Source organism: Vipera ursinii, assembly GCF_947247035.1.
Source record: "Vipera ursinii genome assembly, chromosome: 1".
In the NCBI taxonomy this organism is placed as follows: Eukaryota; Metazoa; Chordata; class Lepidosauria; order Squamata; family Viperidae; genus Vipera; species Vipera ursinii.
This window is the reverse complement of record NC_139512.1, coordinates 115,332,796-115,353,346: the sequence shown is the minus strand read 5'-3', so window position 1 is coordinate 115,353,346 and position 20,551 is coordinate 115,332,796. Positions and strand designations below refer to the sequence as shown.

Genomic DNA, 20,551 nt, shown 5'->3' with positions numbered 1-20,551 from the left:
GGCCTATTTTAGCTAGCTTCAACAGTTAGGGGATCTATCGCCCTCCAGATGTTGCTAAATTATTACCATTGCAATGTTGGATGAAGCTTCAGAGAGCTACAGTTCAACATCAGGAAGAACCAAAGTACCCACTACTGCCACAGATATTTGTTTGCTGGATGAAAAAGAATGCCAATGAAGATATCATGCTTACCTACATCATGGATGAATTGTTCAATCTTAGACTGCATGCCCCAATAGCGAAACTCCACCTTACAAAGCTTGTAAGCACACATAAAAGGCCCAGAATTTCCAGTGTCTAGCCAATCATCTCCTAGAGGTCCACGACCCGTTTTCGCCGAATGGTACAGTCGTGGATCTTCCTCTATCTTGTATTCACTGGGTGAGATGGGATCCCGTACAATATCAATAGTATCTGTGGTTAAGTAGAGGAGGTTTGAAAAATAAAAGATTTAATTGTAGGAAATTAAAATAATCTTACTTGGGTATCTCAAGCTGTTACTCCTTCTCATCTCAAAATTGGTTCAGATGCTCGGCTACATTCCTGACTACTCTCTTGTATAGTGAACGTCTGTTTGGCCAGAAGCCTGCTAGCTGTTCTTCCACTCCTGGTGTATAACAGCAGCATTCCCCAATCTATTGTCCTCCAGCTGCATTGGATTTCAACAATGGAATGATGATTGGAAATTCAACATGTGAAAGTTCATAACATCTACATGGAGCGAAGTCTTCACAAGGCTGGTGAAATCTGTCTGACAACACAGCACTTTATACGCCATGAGTGAAACAGATGCCCACTGATCTCAGTCACTTATTGACCCTAAGTATCATCAGATAACCATCCTCGTTAAGCCACTCCTGCACAATCAGTTGCTCAGCACAGAAGCATTCACACAATACTACATTCTGATAACTTGAAAGTGACAGGCATGGGCTAGTGTTTGAGAACTCACCCACAATCCTTTGCCTGCGCTCTGTAACATTTAAATTGAAGATATTGGCTTGCTTTCCAGCATCTGGTCGGTAGTAAGTCTCAATCTCAATTGAAAATTTCTCCACAAAGGGGCATGTGTATCTATATATATAAAAAAAGGATGAAACTCCTAGTTCTCCTTTTACCACTTTGGCAAACTCCACAACCACATCTCCCAGCCCCCTACTACCTTCCTCTCACCTAGTCCGTGTGTAAGGGTAGGCATTCCAAGATTCTTCCTCCACCTGAAGAGCAGCCTTAGGTAGGAGGGCACGAAACCAGCTAGGAATATGAGAGCCCACATGGTAGATCTTATGTGTATATTGACCACTTCCTCCTGGACCATCATCATACGGTCGGTTGGACAGGATTTCAACCCCACTGCCTTCGCCACTGGATTCCTCACGGCTTTTCTTCTAAGGGGGGGGAGGGGAGAGACAAAGAGAGAGATCTTCAGCTTGCAATCTCTGCCTTTTGCTCTTTGCATCCCTCAACCTGCTTGATTTTGGTCCTGTTAACCCCAAAACTCTATCTGGATAAACAAATACCCATCAGCCTGCTCTATCTATCCAAAATGATGTTACCTGGATCATGTAAAGTTGAGCCACCTGGTATTCGGCCAGGCTCATGGGCAGCAGTATATGGTATTCTTTGATCAGCATTTTGACTGCCAGATCCTGTGAGTTGAGACAGAGTAGAGGGCAGATAAAAACGTGCAGCTAAGGCAGCCTATTTGTGGCTGTGGGATACTTAAAAATATAATATGAAAATGGGATCTCAGACAATACTAAAACAGCCTAAGAAAACTGTTTTGGACAACACAGCTTAACTAAATAAAAGATATCTCCCAAATGCTCACCTATTTATTTATTTTATTTATTTATTTAATTAAATTTTTATACCGCCCTATTCCCGAAGGACTCAGGGCGGTTTACAGGGCAGCATATAATACAATATAAAAATAGTATAAATTAAAATAGATTAAATTACATAAGCCCAACAATTAAAACAATATTAAAAGCTAAAACCCCTTCAGTCCAGGCCTGATAGATCAAAAAACCAGGTTTTCAGATCCTGGCGAAATGAACGCAGATCGGGGGCGGTCCGAAGTTCCACCGGTAAATCATTCCAAAGGGCAGGCGCGCCCACAGAGAATGCCCTCCCCCTGGGGATCACCTGCCGGCACTCCTTAACCGCCGGCACCCTGAGAAGGCCCTCCCTGTGGGAGCGCACAGGACGATGGGAAGTTGATGCCGGCAGCAGGTGTTCCCTTAGATAATCCAGACCCAAGCCATTTAGAGCTTTATAGGTCATTACCAGCACCTTGAATCTCACCCGGAGGGCAACCGGAAGCCAATGCAGCTCACAGAGAAGAGGTGTTACACGGGAGTATCGGGAAACTCCCATAACAACTCGCGCGGCAGCCCCATGTAGAGACCGTTGCAGTAGTCTAGCCGGGAGGTCACGAGCGCATGGGTGACTGTGCGTAGGGCATCTCGGTCCAGATAGGGCCGCAACTGGCGCACCAGACGAAGCTGGGCAAAAGCCCCCCTGGTCACGGCTCCTATATGGTCTTCGAAATTGAGCCGTGAATCCAAGAGGACGCCCAGGTTGCGAGCCCTATCGACGGGGGGTAACACCTCACCCCCCATCATTAGTGATGGAACAACCTGGTTAACCCGAGATGCCGGTATGCACAGCCACTCAAGTCTTGGCAGGATTGAGACGAAGCCTGTTTCTCCCCATCCAAACCCGGACCGCCTCCAGGCAACGGGACATCACGTCGAGTGTATCACTGGGTTGGTTGGTTCGGGGTGGAAAGAAAAAGTTGGGTATCATCAGCGTACTGATGATACCCCACCCCGAAACCACGAATGAGCTCGCCCAGCGGTTTCATATAGATGTTGAACAGGAGGGGAGAGAGGACCGACCCCTGAGGGACTCTGCAAACGAGAGATCTCGGGGCGGACCTCTGCCCTCCCGTCAACACCGACTGCGAGCGGCCCAGGAGGTAGGAGGAGAACCACCGCAAAACGGTGCCTCCCACTCCCAACCCCCTGAGACGCCGCAGTAGGATACCATGGTCGATGGTATTGAAAGCCGCTGAGAGATCTAAAAGGACTAGGACAGAGGAACATCCCCTGTCCCTAGCCCTCCAGAGATCATTCACCAGTGCGACCAATGCCGTCTCCGTGCTGTACCTGGGCCTGAAACCCGATTGGTACGGGTCAAGATAATCAGTTTCCTCCAGGAACAGAGGAAGCTGATGCACCACCACACTCTCAACAACCTTCGCCAAAAAGCGGAGGTTGGAGACCAGACGGTAGTTATTTAAAACAGCCGGGTCCAGGGCAGGCTTCTTGAGGAGGGATCTCACCACCGCCTCCTTCAAGGCGGCAGGGAAGATACCCTCCTTCAAGGAAGCAGATATTACTGCCTGGAACCAGCCTCGTGTCTCCTCCCGAGCCGCATAGACCAGCCAGGAGGGGCATGGGTCCAGTAAACAAGTGGTGGAGCTCAGCCTTCTCATGATCCTGTCCACGTCATCGGGGGAAACAGGATCGAACTCAGTCCAGATAACATGCTCAAGACCGCTTGATTCCTCCATGCCTGACTCTGCCCAGTCAGAGTCCAAACTGGTCCGGATCTGAGCGATTTTGTCCACCAGATGATGACTAAACTCCTCAGCCCGTCCCTGTAAGGGATCCTCCCTCATCTCCCGATTAAGGAGAGAGCGAGTCACCCTAAACAGGGCGGCTGGGCGATTATCTGCGGACGCGATGAGGGCAGCGAAGTAGACTTCGCCGTCCTCATTGCAGCGAGATAAGACCTTGTAAAGGCTCTTAGTCGCAATCGGTCAGATTCAGACCGGGTGGATCTCCAACCGCTCTCTAGACCCCGTCTCCGACGCTTCATCTCCCGGAGCTCCACAGAAAACCATGGGGCCCAACGGGATCTGTGCCGGGTCTGGGGTCGCAAGGGTGCAACACGGTCGAGTGCCTCGGTGGCTGCCCTTTCCCAGGCATCCACCAAGGCATCGATCGGGCTGTGAGTGAGGGAGCTAGGTAAAGACCCAAGCACCATCTGGAACCGTTCTGGGTCCATTAGGCGCCTGGGATGGAACCACCTGGTCGGTTCCACAGCCCAGCGGCGAGGGGTGGCACAGCGGAAGACCAGCCGCAGGAGATAATGATCAGACCATGACAGGGGGACAATAGTTGGCAAGCCCCCTCCCAGATCATCCAACCATTGACCAGATAGAAAAATCAGGTCAAGAGTGTGACCCGCCCATGAGTCGGGCCCTGAATTACTTGGGTCAGGTCCATGGCCGTCATGGAAGCCATGAACTCCTGAGCTAACTCTGACGACTCTCCCAGGGAAGGCAGGTTGAAGTCGCCCAGAACTATAAATCTGGGAAACTCCACCGTCAACCCTGAGAGGGTGTCGAGCAGCTCAGGCAGGGCCAGTGCTACACAGCTGGGCGCCAGGTATGTTAGCAAGAGGCCCAACTGAGCCCGAGGGCCACATCTCATGAGAAGGGACTCACTCCCGCCTATCTGGACAACAGTGGTCTCCCGTATAACCACCGCCAGCCCACCGCCCCTGCCCTGAGCCCGAGGCTGGTGTAGCACACAGAAACCCGGAGGGCACAGTTCAACCAGAGGGACACCGCCCTCTGGGCCCAACCAGGTCTCCCTAATGCCATATCATGAAGGTTTTTTCCCCCCTATCAGTCAGATTGGCACGTATTATTTTTATTCTCATCATCGGAAAAACTATCATATGTCAAAAGGGAGTATTATATAAGTATGGAAAAGAGTTGCTGGTCAAAAGTAGTAGCTTAAACCACATTCTTACTTCCTCAAATGAGAAACTGGAAAGAAATCCCTATCTGACCTTATTTCAAAATCCAATCCACCGGGTAAGTTTCCATAGCAACTCTTAAGCAAATGGGAGGCTAGGGAGTTTCGACATAGCAAAAGGGAAATGTGGAAGGGAGTAAAATAATAGCATCTAACACTCTCAGGTCTTTTACATCTTCCTGGACCATGTCAGTGGTTCCCAAACTTTGCCATATTATGATCTGAGAAAAAGAAATTGTGCCATCTCCCACGTGTGAATAAATGTTTTCACTGGGAATGGGGTGGTGTAAGAAACAAACCTAAATTTACTCATAATAATTACATTTTAACCTATATAGCAAATAAAACAGTGGCATAACTTTTTAAAACAGCATATTACTTTCGGGGGAAAAAAAACCAAAAATACAATTTAAAACCATTTTTTAACATGAAGAACGAATTGCTTTTTTTGGCCTAACATTTGAAATTGGAATTCCAATTTGAAAACCACTCTCTCATTTACCAAGTCAGAGAGGAAAAAAAAATACTGCCTTGCCCCAAATCAACTTTTCTTAAACTGTTCTTAAAATGCTATAGCTTGCAGAACATGGACAGACTATAATCTGCTTTTGATGCTCTCTGTATTAGTACACTCTGAGATAACTGTCTCACACATTTTCCCAAGCCTGGTGCTTGTAAATCCTTCCCCTACTGTTGCAATTTCCTTCTAGCTGCAGCCTTACAGCCCTTCCCCTCAGAAGTGATAATTTCCTATGCAGAGTGAGTATCTGATCAGATGGTCAATTTTGCACAGAAGCTTCATGCCTCCCAGGCATGATTAACTCCTCCTCTGAAAGGCAACCGCAATATGTTAAAAGCAAACAAACATTCAGACTTCATACAGGGCTCTGGAACTGCAGGGTTACTTTGCATTCAGAATAATTTTGCATCAGGCGGTAAGTTTTGTGCAAAAACCACAAAAATAAGCACTCCGTGGTGATCCTCCTTCTCGTATCTCACAACCTCCTTTAAGAGTTCACTTTGAGAAATGCTGAAGTATGTAATTTGTTTGGTTTTGGCTTAACATAGTTCCAAAAGCTTACTGTGTTCTGTGAAGCCAGCTAATAATGGCTTGTGCAACAAACAATGGATAAGTGAACCTTGGTTAAATAAGAGGTATGAATTTGTTTTATGATTTACAGACTTGTGTCAACCCAGCTAGAGCATGGAGTGCTAAAGCTATGGACGTAATTTGCTAAATCAAGGCTTTAGTCTTAGCCAAATTTATTACAACCAAGGCTTCTAGATAAATATGCACAGGGTTGTGGTGTCAATGCTGACACTCCTTGTAATTCTGTACTTCCGCGATTCTGTTTATGCAATACTTTGTAATCAAGGTTTCTGGGGTCTTAAGGGGAATCTCTCCTCTTATACCAGCATGCCATGCAGAATTTAAATCATGCACAGCTTTGCTCAGCAGTGATGTGCAGGGAGAAGCTATTAAATTTCTGCCCATCATGCATCTATTCAAAGCACAGGAGTACACTCAAGAAAAAAAGGCTGCATCCCTCCAAGAGGGCTGTTTTCATGAAAATCCTTTACCTGATGAGCCTATAAATTGCTCTGGCTCTTGGCCCTTGCAACCTGCTGTTCCTGCAGCACAATCAAGCAATCACATAACTTCACATACATTATTATATCCTGCCATATCCCGGAAAGCCAAACAGCCTTATTATTCTCATGTAAACAGTTAAGTTGTATGTTCTACTCACTAACTGGGAAAAGACAGCGTATCCTATGCAATATATTCCAGTATCAGTGTTTATGAGAAAACCTCTTCCCAAACACAAACATATTAAATCGTTCAAAATTCTGAATGTGAAAATAGAAAGCCAAAACCTGTTGAGACTTTACAGAATAAACAACATAGATTTAATATGCTATGTTTCCCATCCTATAGACATATATATATATATATAAGGGGGAAAATCAGTTAAAGAAATTAAGCAATAGTTATTGTCTACAATGCATTTGTAAGACAAGGTGAACTTCAGCACAAGGAGGTGAAATTCAGCATCTCCTACAAACATATTAGAAAAACTACTTCAGAATCTAACTCCTTATAAAGTCATGTTCAACAGAAATAGCTTCTAAAATAGTGTCTAAAACATTCCCATGTTTAGGCCACAATTCACTCAGGCTGCTATACATTTAACATGCATTGTTATCTCCAGTAAGTCATCGTTTTCAAATCAGATACCCAAATTCTTACAAGCATATAGTTGATGGGAAGCTTGCTAATTGCCATAACCAATTAAGCAAAGCTCCTTAGAGGGAAAGACATGTAAGCTTCAATCCGAAAACTTACTCAGGATATAAATGTAGCACTTGAATACAAAACTAAGCATACTTAGAAGAGAAAGAAATGGGCACACTTCTGAGTAAACACACAAGCACAAAACTGATTGTTTATACGATCTTCAGCAATTTTGTTGAAGCCTTAGGGCTATATATTTTTGTTTGTGGGTGCATTTATCCTCATAGTCTGTACCTAACCTTTTAAAAAACAACAACAGAAGCACCTCCCTCTCCCAAAACGTGCTCACCTCGGAAAAAATAACACAAACTTAACTTTGCCTAATCCATCCACAAAGCTCAGGTTTCAATAGGTCTGCCCCATTAGAAGAAATTAGCGCTTATCTTTCTCCCGAGAGCAAAATGAAGTCAGCAGCTGCAGTTTACACTTCCACGTTTGGGGACGCTACTCAAGTGACTAAAGGTATGCTTGCCTTGCAGCCATTTAATGGGCAGAGGAGCCCTGTATAAATAAAACATGGCAACCTGACGGCTGAAACCGACGGGAACGTTCAAATACACCTTCACGTTGACCCAGACATTCAACAATACAGCAGTAAATGACCGTTCAAACTACCGTTCACGCTAGCTGAATTCAACCCAATAGCAAACTGTCAGAAAGTCAGAAAAGCACTGGAATAATTGGAGCAGAAAGGGACACGAGGTGCTGTCACCGCTACGGGAGCCTTCGCTCAGGGGGGAAAAGACTCTCCCTTGGCTTTTAGAATGGCGACCTAAGATTTTTTTATTTATTATTATTTTTTTCAAGGTTGACTCAGCCTTCCCTCCTTCCGAGGTAGGTAAAATGAGGACCCAGATTGTTGGGGGCAATTAAGCTGACTTTGTAATAATGCCACTTGGAGTGTGTGTGAAAGCCCTAATAAGCAGGCATATACATAGAATGAAGGCTACTGCTAAGCTTGTAAGCCGCCCTGAGTCTTCGGAGAAGGGCGGGATATAAATGGAATTAAAATAAATAAAATAAAATAAAAAGACCTAAGATGAAGGAAGGAGGGCCGGCCGGCCCGGGGTCCCCGCTTCAAAGCCCTAACAAGCAGGCATATACATAGAATGAAGGCTACTGCTAAGCTTGTAAGACGCCCTGAGTCTTCGGAGAAGGGCGGGATATAAATGGAATTAAAATAAATAAAATTTAAAAAAAAGACCTAAGATGAAGGAAGGAGGGCGGGCCGGCCCGGGGTCCCCGCTTCAAAGCCCTAACAAGCAGGCATATACATAGAATGAAGGCTACTGCTAAGCTTGTAAGCCGCTCTGAGTCTTCGGAGAAGGGCGGGATATAAATGTAATAAATAAAATAAATAATAATAAGAGAGAAGTCGGTGAGGAGGGGAAAAAAAAACGTGCTTTGTTGCTCGTTTTCTTTCCGGGCCCCAAGAGGCAGTCCCGTCGTCTTTGGAGAGACATCCCTTCACCTCTCTTCCCACCCACAAATCCCACGCGGTGTTATTTCTGCACCCCTTTCCTTGACAGCCCAACCCTGCCCCCCCAAACCGCCCCCTGCCGATACCCGGCTCGGCTGTCCCGTCCCACCCAGGGCCCTTTCCACCCAGGGCAGCGCCTGCCTTTCTTTCTCCAGCCCCCCAGCCCCACGGCTCCGCGTGCAAACGAATCCTCCCCGCACACGCGCCACCTCCCGGGCCCAGACCTGTGGCTCGATGGAGGGATGCCGGCGATGGAAGCAGCGGTATGCTACGTCGGGGGAAGACGGCGGGGGCGGGGGAGGGAGGAGAGGGAGAGTTGAGAAGGGAAAAGAGCCCCGCCGGCCTCACTGAGCCTTCCCCGAGCCCGCCCTTTCTCTGCCCGGGGCTGCCCGGTCGCTGTCAGGGTTCGGCTGCTGAGCTGGCGGGAGCATGGTCTGGGAAGCAGCGCGGCGGGCTCGGCCGGGGAAAAGGGATCCCACTGACTGGGATGGCTCCTCGACAGACCGAACCGCTCCGTTGGCTCTCGCGTCACCGCGGCGGAGAAGCGCGCTCAGCCGCAGTCCTGGCGGGGGAGGGAGGTGGAGGAAGAGGAGGCGGCGGCGGCGGCAGGAGGGGAGCGGGCAGGGCTGCTCGTGTGAAGGAGTGTCGAAGTTGAGGCGCGCAGAGACGGGCGGAGGAGGAGGAGGAGGGAGAAAGGCAGGCGAAACCTCCGGCCGAAGGTCCTCTGGGGAGGGGGAAACCTCGTGGGGCTGCGGGATATTGACATGGCCGGTTCCTGGTAGTCGGGGAGAGGCCCTAGCCCGACCCTTAGAGGTCGAACGGTCGGGTCCCCATTCAATTTTCGCCCCCTTGAGAGAGCGGAGAAGCGGAGGGAGAAAACCGGAGCCCCTGCGCCGGAGCAATTTAAGGGGGCTGCAGTTCTGAGGGAAGACGGCCGTGCCGGCATCAGGCAACTGAGGAGCTCGCCGGCGAAGCAAGTGCAGCCTCCAAGTCCCCAACGCTCGGGGCTCTCCTTCGCCCCCCCCCCCCCCCCCCGCCCTCCCCATTCACAGAGTGCGAGGCCTCCCGCCGGCTAGTCCCTTTTTAGCACAGGCGTAGGTTTCCATAGAAACTGCGACCCAGAACTTGCGAAGTCTCCGCACCTCCGAGCGCGCGAGCTCGCTCTTCCCCGCCCATCCTTCGGTGACTTCATTGTTCGTTACCACGGAAACGCCGGTGACGTCAGATCCCAGTGACATCAGTGACTCGAGGAATGGCGAGCTTTTTCGAAATCGTTGAAATAAGCTTTGTTGTTTGCGTTTGGCGTGGTTGAGCCGAGAAACCGGGAGGCTTGGTTTCTAGTCCCACCTTAAGCATGAAAGCCGACTGGGAGATTTTGGGCCAGTCGCGCGCTCTCTCTCTCTGAGTCCAACCCACCTCACAGTTTGGGAGGAAAAGAAAAGGAAGCCGTATTATGTATGTTTGTCGCCTTGTATTACTTATAAAATAATAAAGGCGGGATACAAATATCAAATAATTAAATAAACTCGTATAAATAAATAGCAATTCATTTAGAAATATATTTGTATAAGATCACATTCAAGGGACACCCCCCCCCCGCATCTTTTTAGAGGGAATCGTTAGTTTGCTTAATTTCTCAAATAATGGATCATTGTCACACACACAGCATCTCCAGACTGCAATCAACTGCAACACACTGGGATGAAATAAACCAAGAAGCATAAGCTTTCTTTAATTATGTTAGCCTTTTGGTAGAACTACTAGGCTTTTATCAGGATAAAGTCTTCCTAAGGTTGAGCTAGGTAGCTGGTCAGTTCCATATTATTTTTATGGTAACAAGGGAAATGGTTTGAATTGCTTTTTTGTGGGGTGTTTTCCAGTTCCTCATCTAGCCTATGATTTCCCAGTAGTCTCCTGTCCAAGTATGAACAGGTTTGGCCCTTCGGATTTCTGCCAGCAGCCATAGCTGGCTAAGCATGTCTACCTGACGTGACTAGGCTTTCTGTTATGTTAGCAAAATAAAATTCAGATTAGTGCTATTCAGAGAGATGACTTTGGAGAAACCACATGGAGACTGTTCAAAACATGTTCAAAAATATCAGTTGAGCCCAGGAAATGGAATATATTTGGAAAAGACAGATTGATTCCTCTCTGACTCTCTGGGATATATTTATTTATTTATTTATTGATGGGATTTATATCCCGCCCTATCTCCCGAAGGACTCAGGGCGGCTAACAACAAAACATATAATAAGTACAGAAATTAAGATAAAAATAAAATTAAAATCATCTGTGCAATAAATTAAAATTAAAAACTAAAAATAAATTAAAAATTCTAAATATAATGGGAAAATGCATTCAGGCTTGCAAGATTGATGTTAGACCTTTGAAAACAGGAAAGCTCCATAGTAAAACTATACTGATATAGGGTATTGTGACAGAATACTGCAAGCATGACAACTGCAACTATCTAAGAGCTGCAACTTCTCTAGAATGTAGTGGCACATTCTGGACACTGCAATATGCCTATGTTGCATCATTTCTGTGCAAGCTACACTGGCTGCCAGTTGCTTTCCAAGTCCAAGGTCTTGATGATCACCTTTAAAGACATTCATGGCACATGACCAGTTATCTGCTGGATTGTCTCTCTTTTGGGGTATCTGCCCATCTCACTAGGTTAGAAAGGGTGCGCACAACTCTAAAATTTTGTCATCTAGTGGAACCTCAGAAGGACAAATATTCTGTAGCCATCATGGGCTTTTGAAATAGCCTCCAACCTGAGATTGAGAGGGCCTCTACCCTTTTAGTCTTCCAGAAAGCCAAGAAAACCCGGCTCTTCCCCCAAGCATTCAGCTAGCATGGGAAAGTTAGGGAGTCGACAAAATGGATCGTTCTGGCAACTCGGTGGGAAGGGTATGATGGTTTTTAAGGCAGGATCATGGGGAGACTGAGCACCACCACCTGTTTGTTGGATCCGTGCCCCTCCTGGCTAGCTTATGCGGCTCGGGAGGGAACACGAGGCTGGTTCCATGCAGTAATAACTGCTTCTTTGAAGGAGGGTGTCTTCCCTGCCGCCTTGAAGGAGGCGGTGGTGAGACCCCTTCTCAAGAAGCCTGCTTTGGACCCGGCTGCTTTAAACAACTATCGTCCAGTCTCCAACCTTCGCTTTCTGGCGAAGGTTGTTGAGAGTGTGGTGGCGCATCAGCTCCCTCTGTTCCTGGAGGAAACTGATTATCTGGACCCGTACCAATCGGGCTTCAGGCCCGGACACAGCACGGAGACGGCATTGGTCGTGCTGGTGAATGATCTCTGGAGGGCTAGGGACAGGGGTTGCTCCTCTGTCCTGGTCCTATTAGATCTCTCAGCGGCTTTCGATACCATCGACCATGGTATCCTGCTGCGGCGTCTCAGGGGGTTGGGAGTGGGAGGCACCGTTCTACGGTGGTTCTCCTCCTACCTCCAGGGCCGCTCGCAGTCGGTGTTGACAGGAGGGCAGAGATCCGCCCCGAGGTCTCTCATTTGTGGAGTTCCTCAGGGGTCGGTCCTCTCGCCTCTCCTGTTCAACATCTATATGAAGCCGCTGGGCAAGATCATTCGTGGTTTTGGGGTGGGGTATCACCAGTACGCTGATGATACCCAACTTTTTCTTTCCACCCCGAACCAACTCAGTGATGCCCTCTCCGTGATGTCCCGGTGCCTGGAGGCGGTTCAGGTCTGGATGGGGAGAAACAGGCTTCGTCTCAATCCCGCCAAGACTGAGTGGCTGTGCATATCGGCATCTTGGGTTAACCAAGTTATTCCACCTCTAACGATGGGGGGTGAGGTGTTACCCCCCGTTGATAGGGCTCGCAACCTGGGCGTCCTCCTGGACTCACGGCTCAATTTTGAAGACCACATAGGAGCCGTGACCAGGGGGGCTTTTGCACAGGTTCGCCTGGTACGCCAGTTGCATCCCTATCTGGACCGAGACGCCCTACGCACAGTTACTCATGCGCTTGTGACCTCCCGTTTGGACTACTGTAACGCTCTCTACATGGGGCTGCCCTTGAAGACCACTCGGAGGCTTCAACTGGTGCAGAATGCGGCCGCGCGAGTTGTAATGGGGGTCTCCCGATACTCCCATGTAACACCTCTACTCCGCGAGCTGCATTGGCTTCCGGTTGCCCTCCGGGTGAAATTCAAGGTGCTGGTTATCACCTATAAAGCCCTACATGGCCTGGGTCCGGGCTATTTGAGGGAACACCTGCTGCCGGCATCAAACGCCCTTCGCCCAGTGCGCTCCCACAGGGAGGGTCTGCTCAGGGTTCCGCCAGTAAGAGATTGCCGGCGGGTGACACCCAGGGATAGGGCCTTCTCAGTGGGAGCGCCTGCCCTCTGGAACCAGCTGCCGGTGGAGCTGAGAACTGCCCCCGACCTCCAATCATTCCGCCGGGGCCTGAAGACCTGGCTCTTTGAGCTCTCGGGCCCAGGCTGAGGAGAAATTTTTAATTGGGGTTTTAAGTGTACAGGGTCAATTTAATATTTTTTAATTTGGTTTTTAACTTTTGTATGGTGGATTTTTTAATTCCCTGTAAACCGCCCTGAGTCCTCAGGGAAAGGGCGGTATATAAATGTAACTAACTAACTAACTAAATAAATAAATAAATAAATAAATAAATAAAAGATGTATATGATTTGAGGAGAAACCAGAGTACAGCATAGCTTGTTGCTGTTTTTATTGGTTGCTATGAGCAGCCTAAGATCATTGTGTGAGGCAGGTGTACATGTATGCTTAAATAAAACAAAATGTACAGTTTAGACTTTAGAGGATATCCTTGACTCTCAGCTCTTGTTTGAGGAACAAGTGCCATTCTAGTTGAACAGCTTTTACACAACAGGTGTGCCAGTTGTGTCCTTTCCTGGATCAGAAAGCACTGCTCACAATTATTCATACTTGGTCAGCTCTCAAGTGGATTTCTGCAGCATGCTTTACATAGACCATCCAGAATGCAGCAATATATGCTCATGTCTGTGCCCATCTCTGCTCTGCAAATTGCACTGATTCTCTGTATGCTTCCAACAGCGATTCAAAATGCTGGTTGTCATCTTTAAAGCTGTATGTGGCATGGGACCAGGTTATTTGAGGGACCACTTCTCTCTAATTGATTCTACCCATCCCATTAAATCTGACAGAAGGCATGTGTCAGGTCCTGTCTATCAAGAAATTTCATCTAGCAGGACTTAGGGAGTGGGCCTTTTCTGTCAGTGCACCTGCTGTCAAGAACACCACAATTCTTCCCAAGATTCAGATGGTTCCAACTCTGCTGGAATTTCAGAAAGCCGAAAAACATGGCTGTTTTCCTGGGCATGGGGATTGGGAGTTTAATTGGCTCTGTGAGATTAGTGAGTCACCCGCTAACAATTTGTGCTGTCCTCAGTTGCCATTATACATATTATTATTTATTGTGTGTGTGCATTTAATATTATGCCAACTTCCAGAATCACTATTATAAAATGGGCAGCCATACAAATTGGTTAAAGAAAATAAATTACATCAAAATTTAAAATACGTTTTCTTCCTTATCTTTTCTGAATATCCTTTGAAAAGACATTTACAGCTACTCTTGGCAAGCAAATTCTAAGGACGAAAATATATTATTATACTGGATGAAATTTAAATAAACCCCTATTCTGATTTTGTAACTCTACAATATGGCCACAGTGAAGAAATGTACTGGCCTTCCTTTCTCCCTCTTTTTCTGTCATCACTAGCCAGCAGGATCATAGGATGATAGGTCTTACATCAGTATCTCACTAAAGCAAAATCTGCAAACAAGATTCTGCAAGATTTTCAGGCAACATTTTGCTTGTAAAATCAGCTAAATTTACTCAGATCTTAACTTTGAATGTGTCAAATTTATACTGATAACAGAGATAGAGTATTGCAGTATAACCTGAGTGAAACCATAGTTTTGGCTGCAGCAACAGTTGTGACTTTTCAAAAACAAAGAGGCACTGGTTTCGGTGACTTATCTTTGTTCTTAAATATACTTTTTATTAAAACTTTTACAAATAACATAATAAAGAGTAAAATGCACTAATAAAGAGTAAAAAAACAAAGGAAGAAAAAAGAAAAAGTGCAGAAAGAGAGAATAGAAGAAATAGAAAAAAAACCTCTGATTTTCTTTCCAGCAAATATAAATACAATTACACAATTATCTCTTACTCTATAATTGCAAAAAAGCTCACTTTTTTCTATCATTGGGGTGGGTGTGTTCTAATCATCAAATCCACAAACCATAAGTGCATTTTTTCTGTTTCATGCAAAAAACATATATATATATATATATATATATATATATATATATATATATATATATATATATATATATATATATATATATATATATATATATATATAGTTTCCAGTCAGCGATAAATGTAGAATTGTTTTTTCTCTCTGAATCCAATAAATTAATTTATACATCTCCGCAAATTCCATCAGCTTCAACAATCATTCTTCTATGAGGGGCTGTGACTTCATCATTGTCACCTATCTTTTAGAATGATTACAGTATGATCTACATGGGACAGCAGCCTTCAAACACTATTTTCAAGCTGCAGTTAAAAGATCTTCAAATACAGTTTTATTTCAGTGAGCTTTTGACTCTAGTTGAGAACCAGTCTGGTGTAGTGGCAAAGCCATCAGGCTAGAGATATTTGAGTTCTAATCTTATCTTGGGCACAAATCCAGCTGAATGACCTTGGACCACTCTCTTTCAGCCCTAGGAAGGCAGTAACGACAAACCACTTCTGAACAACCTTGTCCAAGAATTGTGCACCACTGAACAGAAGAAATTTAGTTAGGCTGTCCTGAGGTACGATTGGTTTACTATTTGATTTAGTCCTAGTTCATTTATTACCAATATTGCTTTTATATTTTGATATGTTACAATCCAGTAAGATTCTTTGGAATTTAGTGGGCTAGAAAAACCTGTAAAATAAATAACATTTAAAAAACACAGCAATTCACATGCAGACATATAATACATCGGTCACAAGCACTGCATTGGCTGCAACAAAGTTCCAGGCACAATTCAAAGTACTGGTTTTGGCCTAGAAAGCTATATCTGGTTAGAACCTGGGTACTTGCAGACCATCTGCTTCCAGAAGAATCCACCTAGATGCACATTATGGGGGATGATGTGAAGGTTTCTCAATGGTAGTGCCCATCTTTTGGAACAGCTTCTTGTCTGCCTTTGCTCCTGAGTTTTAGAAAAGTTGTGAAAATAGAATATTTTGTATGGTATTTGGAGATCAACATCTGGTCATGAAAGGCCTATTTATATTAATTGCAACAGTGTTGATGTCCCTGTGATTTTATTTGTTGTGTTCTTGGCATATCATGCCGATTTACTGTTTTACTGTTCTATTGACTTTACTCTTTGGGGTTTTAATTGTACTCCATGATGAATCCTTGCAGAGTGTAGTGAAATAAATAAATAAATAAATAAATATAGAATATAAAATACATAAATAAATAAATGTTCATGTTTTAAATACAAACCTGAGCAATTTTATTTGTATCCACCTCTGCTGTCTCTTATTTAGTTCAATTCCATATTTTAATCATCATTTTAGCCATTATCTACCCATTGCTGGATAAAGGTTTCCTGCTGTTTCCACATGTTACCAACCAAGAGAGTCCTGAACTTTCTTTTGCCAATTGGGCCCCCAATACTTGCAGATATCATCAATCCATCTTGTTTTAGGTCTCTTTCGAGGATGCTTTTTATCAAGTGGGATCCATTCTATGACTGCCTTGGTCCACCTGCCATCAGTTCTGATTTGTAGCACATTTTTTCATATGCATATTTAATTTGTAATATTCGTATAACAGGCTAAATCACAATCTAGTTAATACATTTTAGGTAGCATGTTGCTTAACTCACCTCTGCAGTTAGTCTATTGTTCAAAAATACAAGAAACTGCTAGACAATCTGTAAACTGTTGGATCATGATTTCAGAGGTATTTCCTTTCCTAAATGGAGCAGCAGAATGACAATGGTCAAAACAGCTGTAAGACCAGGAGCAACATCTGATTTCCTGCTAGCTTAATTGAGCTGATTGCCCTCCAATAGCCAGTGATGAGACTGATTTACTTGGCCTCAAGAGGGCTAGGCTAGGACCAGTTTACTAAATCTCTGGATGGCAGTGTGGTAGAACTGAATTACCTACAAATCTGGCCAAATTTCAATTTTATGGGAGTCATAGGTCCTAGATTTTATTTATTTATTTATTTATTTAATTTGTATACCGCCCTTCTCCCGAAGGACTCAGGGCGGTGAACAGGGCAATACATAATAAAAACAAGATATAAAAATTAAAAAGTAATTAAACAGCAATGCCCGTAATAAATTAGTACAGATTAAAAGTTAAGACCAATTTATAAAACCCAACCCCATCCCATCAGGCCAGGCCAGCTTGTTCAAAAAGGTAGGTTTTAAGATCGCACCGGAAGGAGCGGAGATCAGGCGCCATCCGGAGCTCGACCGGAAGATGGTTCCATAAATCCGGCGTGCCCACAGAGAACGCCCTCCCCCTGGGGGCCACCAGTCGGCATTCTTTGACCGGTGGCACCCTGACGAGGCCCTCTCTGTGGGAGCGTACTGGGCGGAGGGAAGATTTTGAATGCATTCTGTAAGTTAGCCTATTTGAGGTACTTTCATTCAAAAATGGTGGTCCTATGATGCACTGCTTTATCCATTTAAAGATTATAGACACAAGAGTTTTAGTAGGATTATAGAAGATAAATAGATGGTAGGTCCACTACATCTTCCATCCATCTGTCCCAGCAAGTGTATATAGAATTAATTTTGTTTTAAGGATGATAAAGTGGCATAGAAATTAAATCTTGGTGTCTCAGTAATTAAGAATGAAAGCAACTGCAGTGAGTGAGAAATTGTTTTTTTGCAATCCATAGCTGCTTCCAATAACTGATGGGGTTGAAGCCAATAATGGATGGTGCCAAAGCGCAAAAAGGGCAGGGGCCATCCTTCTGCCTACGGAAATGTAAACACACTAATGATTTTTCCAAGATTTTAAAATGTATTACAGGTACAAGAATTTTCTATTCTCCTTTATATATATAACATCAGATAGATGTTTTTAAAAATGAACAACATACTGTATATACTTTCTTTGCTTAAATATATGACACGTCTGCAAGCTTGGATTCTTCCTAATTCCACCACACCCTCCTAATTACACACCTTGGTAGAACAGCCTTCTCTACAATATAGAAGTCTGATTTGGCAGTCCAATTTCTTCTGTTACTAACTTCATCTTTAATAATCATATTTATTTTAACAAAGTATTTCTTTAAAAAATTCACAATACAGGGAAGTCAATTCAATACCATAATACTCAGCAACAATTGTGAACCTCAACCTAATTTCCAAAAGTAGTAGGCATAATAATACTTCAGATTTCTGGAAAGAGTTTCAGTCCTTTCTTTATAGTTTGCAATATTTCACCCTCCTTCAGTTTAATTCATGCATCTGTACAAATCAACTGTGCTTCAGGACAAACCCACTGGTTTCTCTGACTTTGCACCTAATAGTTAAGCTGATAAACTAACCATTACTTATGGGGACTTTTCAAAGAACACCTTCCAAAATTAAAATCTTACAAATTAATGCTACATTTCAGATTTAGAGGGTATTTGTGGGGCAAATCTATTTCTTGTGATTATACAACTGATACCTGCTATACTCATGGGTATTAAGATCTGCTAACCATTTTTTTTAATCCCATTTATATCCCGCCCTTCTCCGAAGACTCAGGGCAGCTTACAATCTAAGCACAAATCAATGTATTTTGAAGCTTTTATTACATGATCAGTTTTATATAACAATATACATCATTTACCATTGTGTAACTTTTGCAGGTTACTTCCTAGGCTTTTTGAGGAATATCTCCTTTTCCATCTGTTAAAAACATTTATTTTCTGCAAAACTTGTATTTTTCCTCTACTTTCATGAAATGTATTTCTATCTTTTATGTGGAGTGCCATGTGGAGCTATTTTATTTTAAATAAATATTTTATTTATATTTCTTAATCACACATCTCCCACAGAGGGGCTGTGTATATACATTTGTTACATTTATGTAACAAATTTACATAACAAATTTATGATTGCTGCACCATCCCCCCAGTCACACGATTGCATTTTGATCACTTGGCAAAACAGGCTTGCATTTATATCCACTTGCAGCATCCAGTGGTTACGTGATTATGTTTTGCAATCCTTTTGCCATTTTACAGCAGAAAACACGCATTTGATAAGCTGGATTCAGACTTACAACCATGTGATTTGCTTAATGACTACGATTTGCTTAACTCTGGTGAAATACTTAAAAATAGCCATAAAATTATCATAAGTCATGTGATAACTTGACTTATGACCACAATCACTTATGATCAAAATTCTGGACTCAGTTGTGGTTGTAAGTTGAGACTACCTGTATTGTAGAGAGCAAGTCTGGTGTAGTGGTTAAAGCATCAGGCCTAGAAACCAGACCATAAGTTCTAATCCTGCCGCAGACACAAAACCAGCTGGGTGATCGTGGTTCAGTCACTTTCTTAGCCCTAAGGAGGAGGCAATGGCAAGCTACTTCACAAAAACCTTGCCAGGAAAACTGGCAGGCAATCTTGGAGAATTGGACACAATTGAACGGAAGAAAAAACTTTAGGATCAAGAAATAACTATGTATTTGCTCAAGAAGTTTACTGATGCACATTCAGACTAATTTATTAAGCCACGTTCTCAAATCTGTCTTGCATTCATACATTATCTAGGCAAGTTACACTGATCTGAATGGTAGTTATTAGCCAATAGGTTTTTGGCAAAAGGACAGTATTTTAGGCCGTAATCATTATCTCCCCCTCCACTTAGATTTGGTAGGACAATTAAAGAATCCTCTGAAGGTATATTCAAGTTGTAGCAATAAGGGCTGAAGTACACTTTTCATACTTTTTAACCCAACCATAATTTTAAAACGTTCCTCTGTGAAGAATCAGCATTTGGGGGGGATTATTTAATACATCCCACTCAATCACACTTTTCTACAATTCCTCACCCTGGGACTACCCTTCTTCTTGATAGGCTATATTACTTTCCAACTATCTATAAACTATTCTTTTTCTAAAAAAGGAAACAGGAAAAAGGGAAGATTTAAGCACCCTTGTGTTCTATTGTATCCTTCTATAAGGAATCTTTTCTAGACATGTTGCAGGAGGCATATCTGATCTTACAGCTCCATGCTTCGCTAGTAATATCTAGGCCTCCTTAACAAATAATACCTTCTCTCCCCTGGGCACCAAGAAATTATTCTGAGTAAAAGCTGGATTCCCAGTTCATAAGCTTAGCATGTTTAGAGTAGTTGCTCTGGATGCAAGTTATGCTTCTCCAGGAGGAGCTGGCTTACAATCTGGGGATTCTCCTGGACTCTCAATTCCCACTGACACAAGTAAAAACTGTGCCTTGGAGATCCTTTGCCTAGCTTTGATTGCAACAGGAGACACGGCCAGGTCAATGCATGCTCAGGACAATGTCATCTCCTATTTGGACTACTGTTAATTCTCTCCATATATAAACTGATTAGCTTGGGACCTGGTTATCTGCAAGACCATATATTCAAGCAAAATCTGCATGTTCAGGTCAGGCTGACAGAGTGCATACTGAGAGCCCTTACCTCCAATGAGATGAGGTAGGAAAGGAATTGGGGCGTTTTTATTGGAGCTCCCTTGCTGTGGAGTGTTGTATCACCAGAAATAAGAGCTGTACCATCATTCCTGATTATTTAGAAAGCTTTGCAAAACATGCCATTCTCAAAGTGCATTTGGGAGCCAAGTAATGAGTTGAAAAGAGGCTTGGGATGGATCATGCTGTTCCATG

At 44.1% G+C, this 20,551-nt stretch overlaps 1 protein-coding gene across 3 annotated transcripts in view; it reads right to left on the bottom strand.

Annotated features, from left to right (window-relative positions):
- PITPNM1 (phosphatidylinositol transfer protein membrane associated 1) overlaps nucleotides 1-8,884 on the bottom strand; it is a 32,516-nt gene extending 23,632 nt beyond the window's left edge. For all 3 annotated transcript variants that reach the window (XR_014492409.1, XM_083361749.1, XM_083361750.1), the window contains exons 1-5: nucleotides 8,837-8,884; nucleotides 1,558-1,650; nucleotides 1,175-1,389; nucleotides 954-1,075; nucleotides 194-415 (exon numbers count right to left, since the gene is read on the bottom strand). Coding sequence is in view for 2 of the 3 variants with exons in the window: in XM_083361749.1 (XP_083217875.1) it covers nucleotides 194-415; nucleotides 954-1,075; nucleotides 1,175-1,389; nucleotides 1,558-1,635 (637 nt within the window). In the remaining variant the exon portion in view is untranslated. The remainder of the gene's footprint in view (nucleotides 1-193; nucleotides 416-953; nucleotides 1,076-1,174; nucleotides 1,390-1,557; nucleotides 1,651-8,836) is intronic.
- Nucleotides 8,885-20,551: the final 11,667 nt, after the last annotated feature.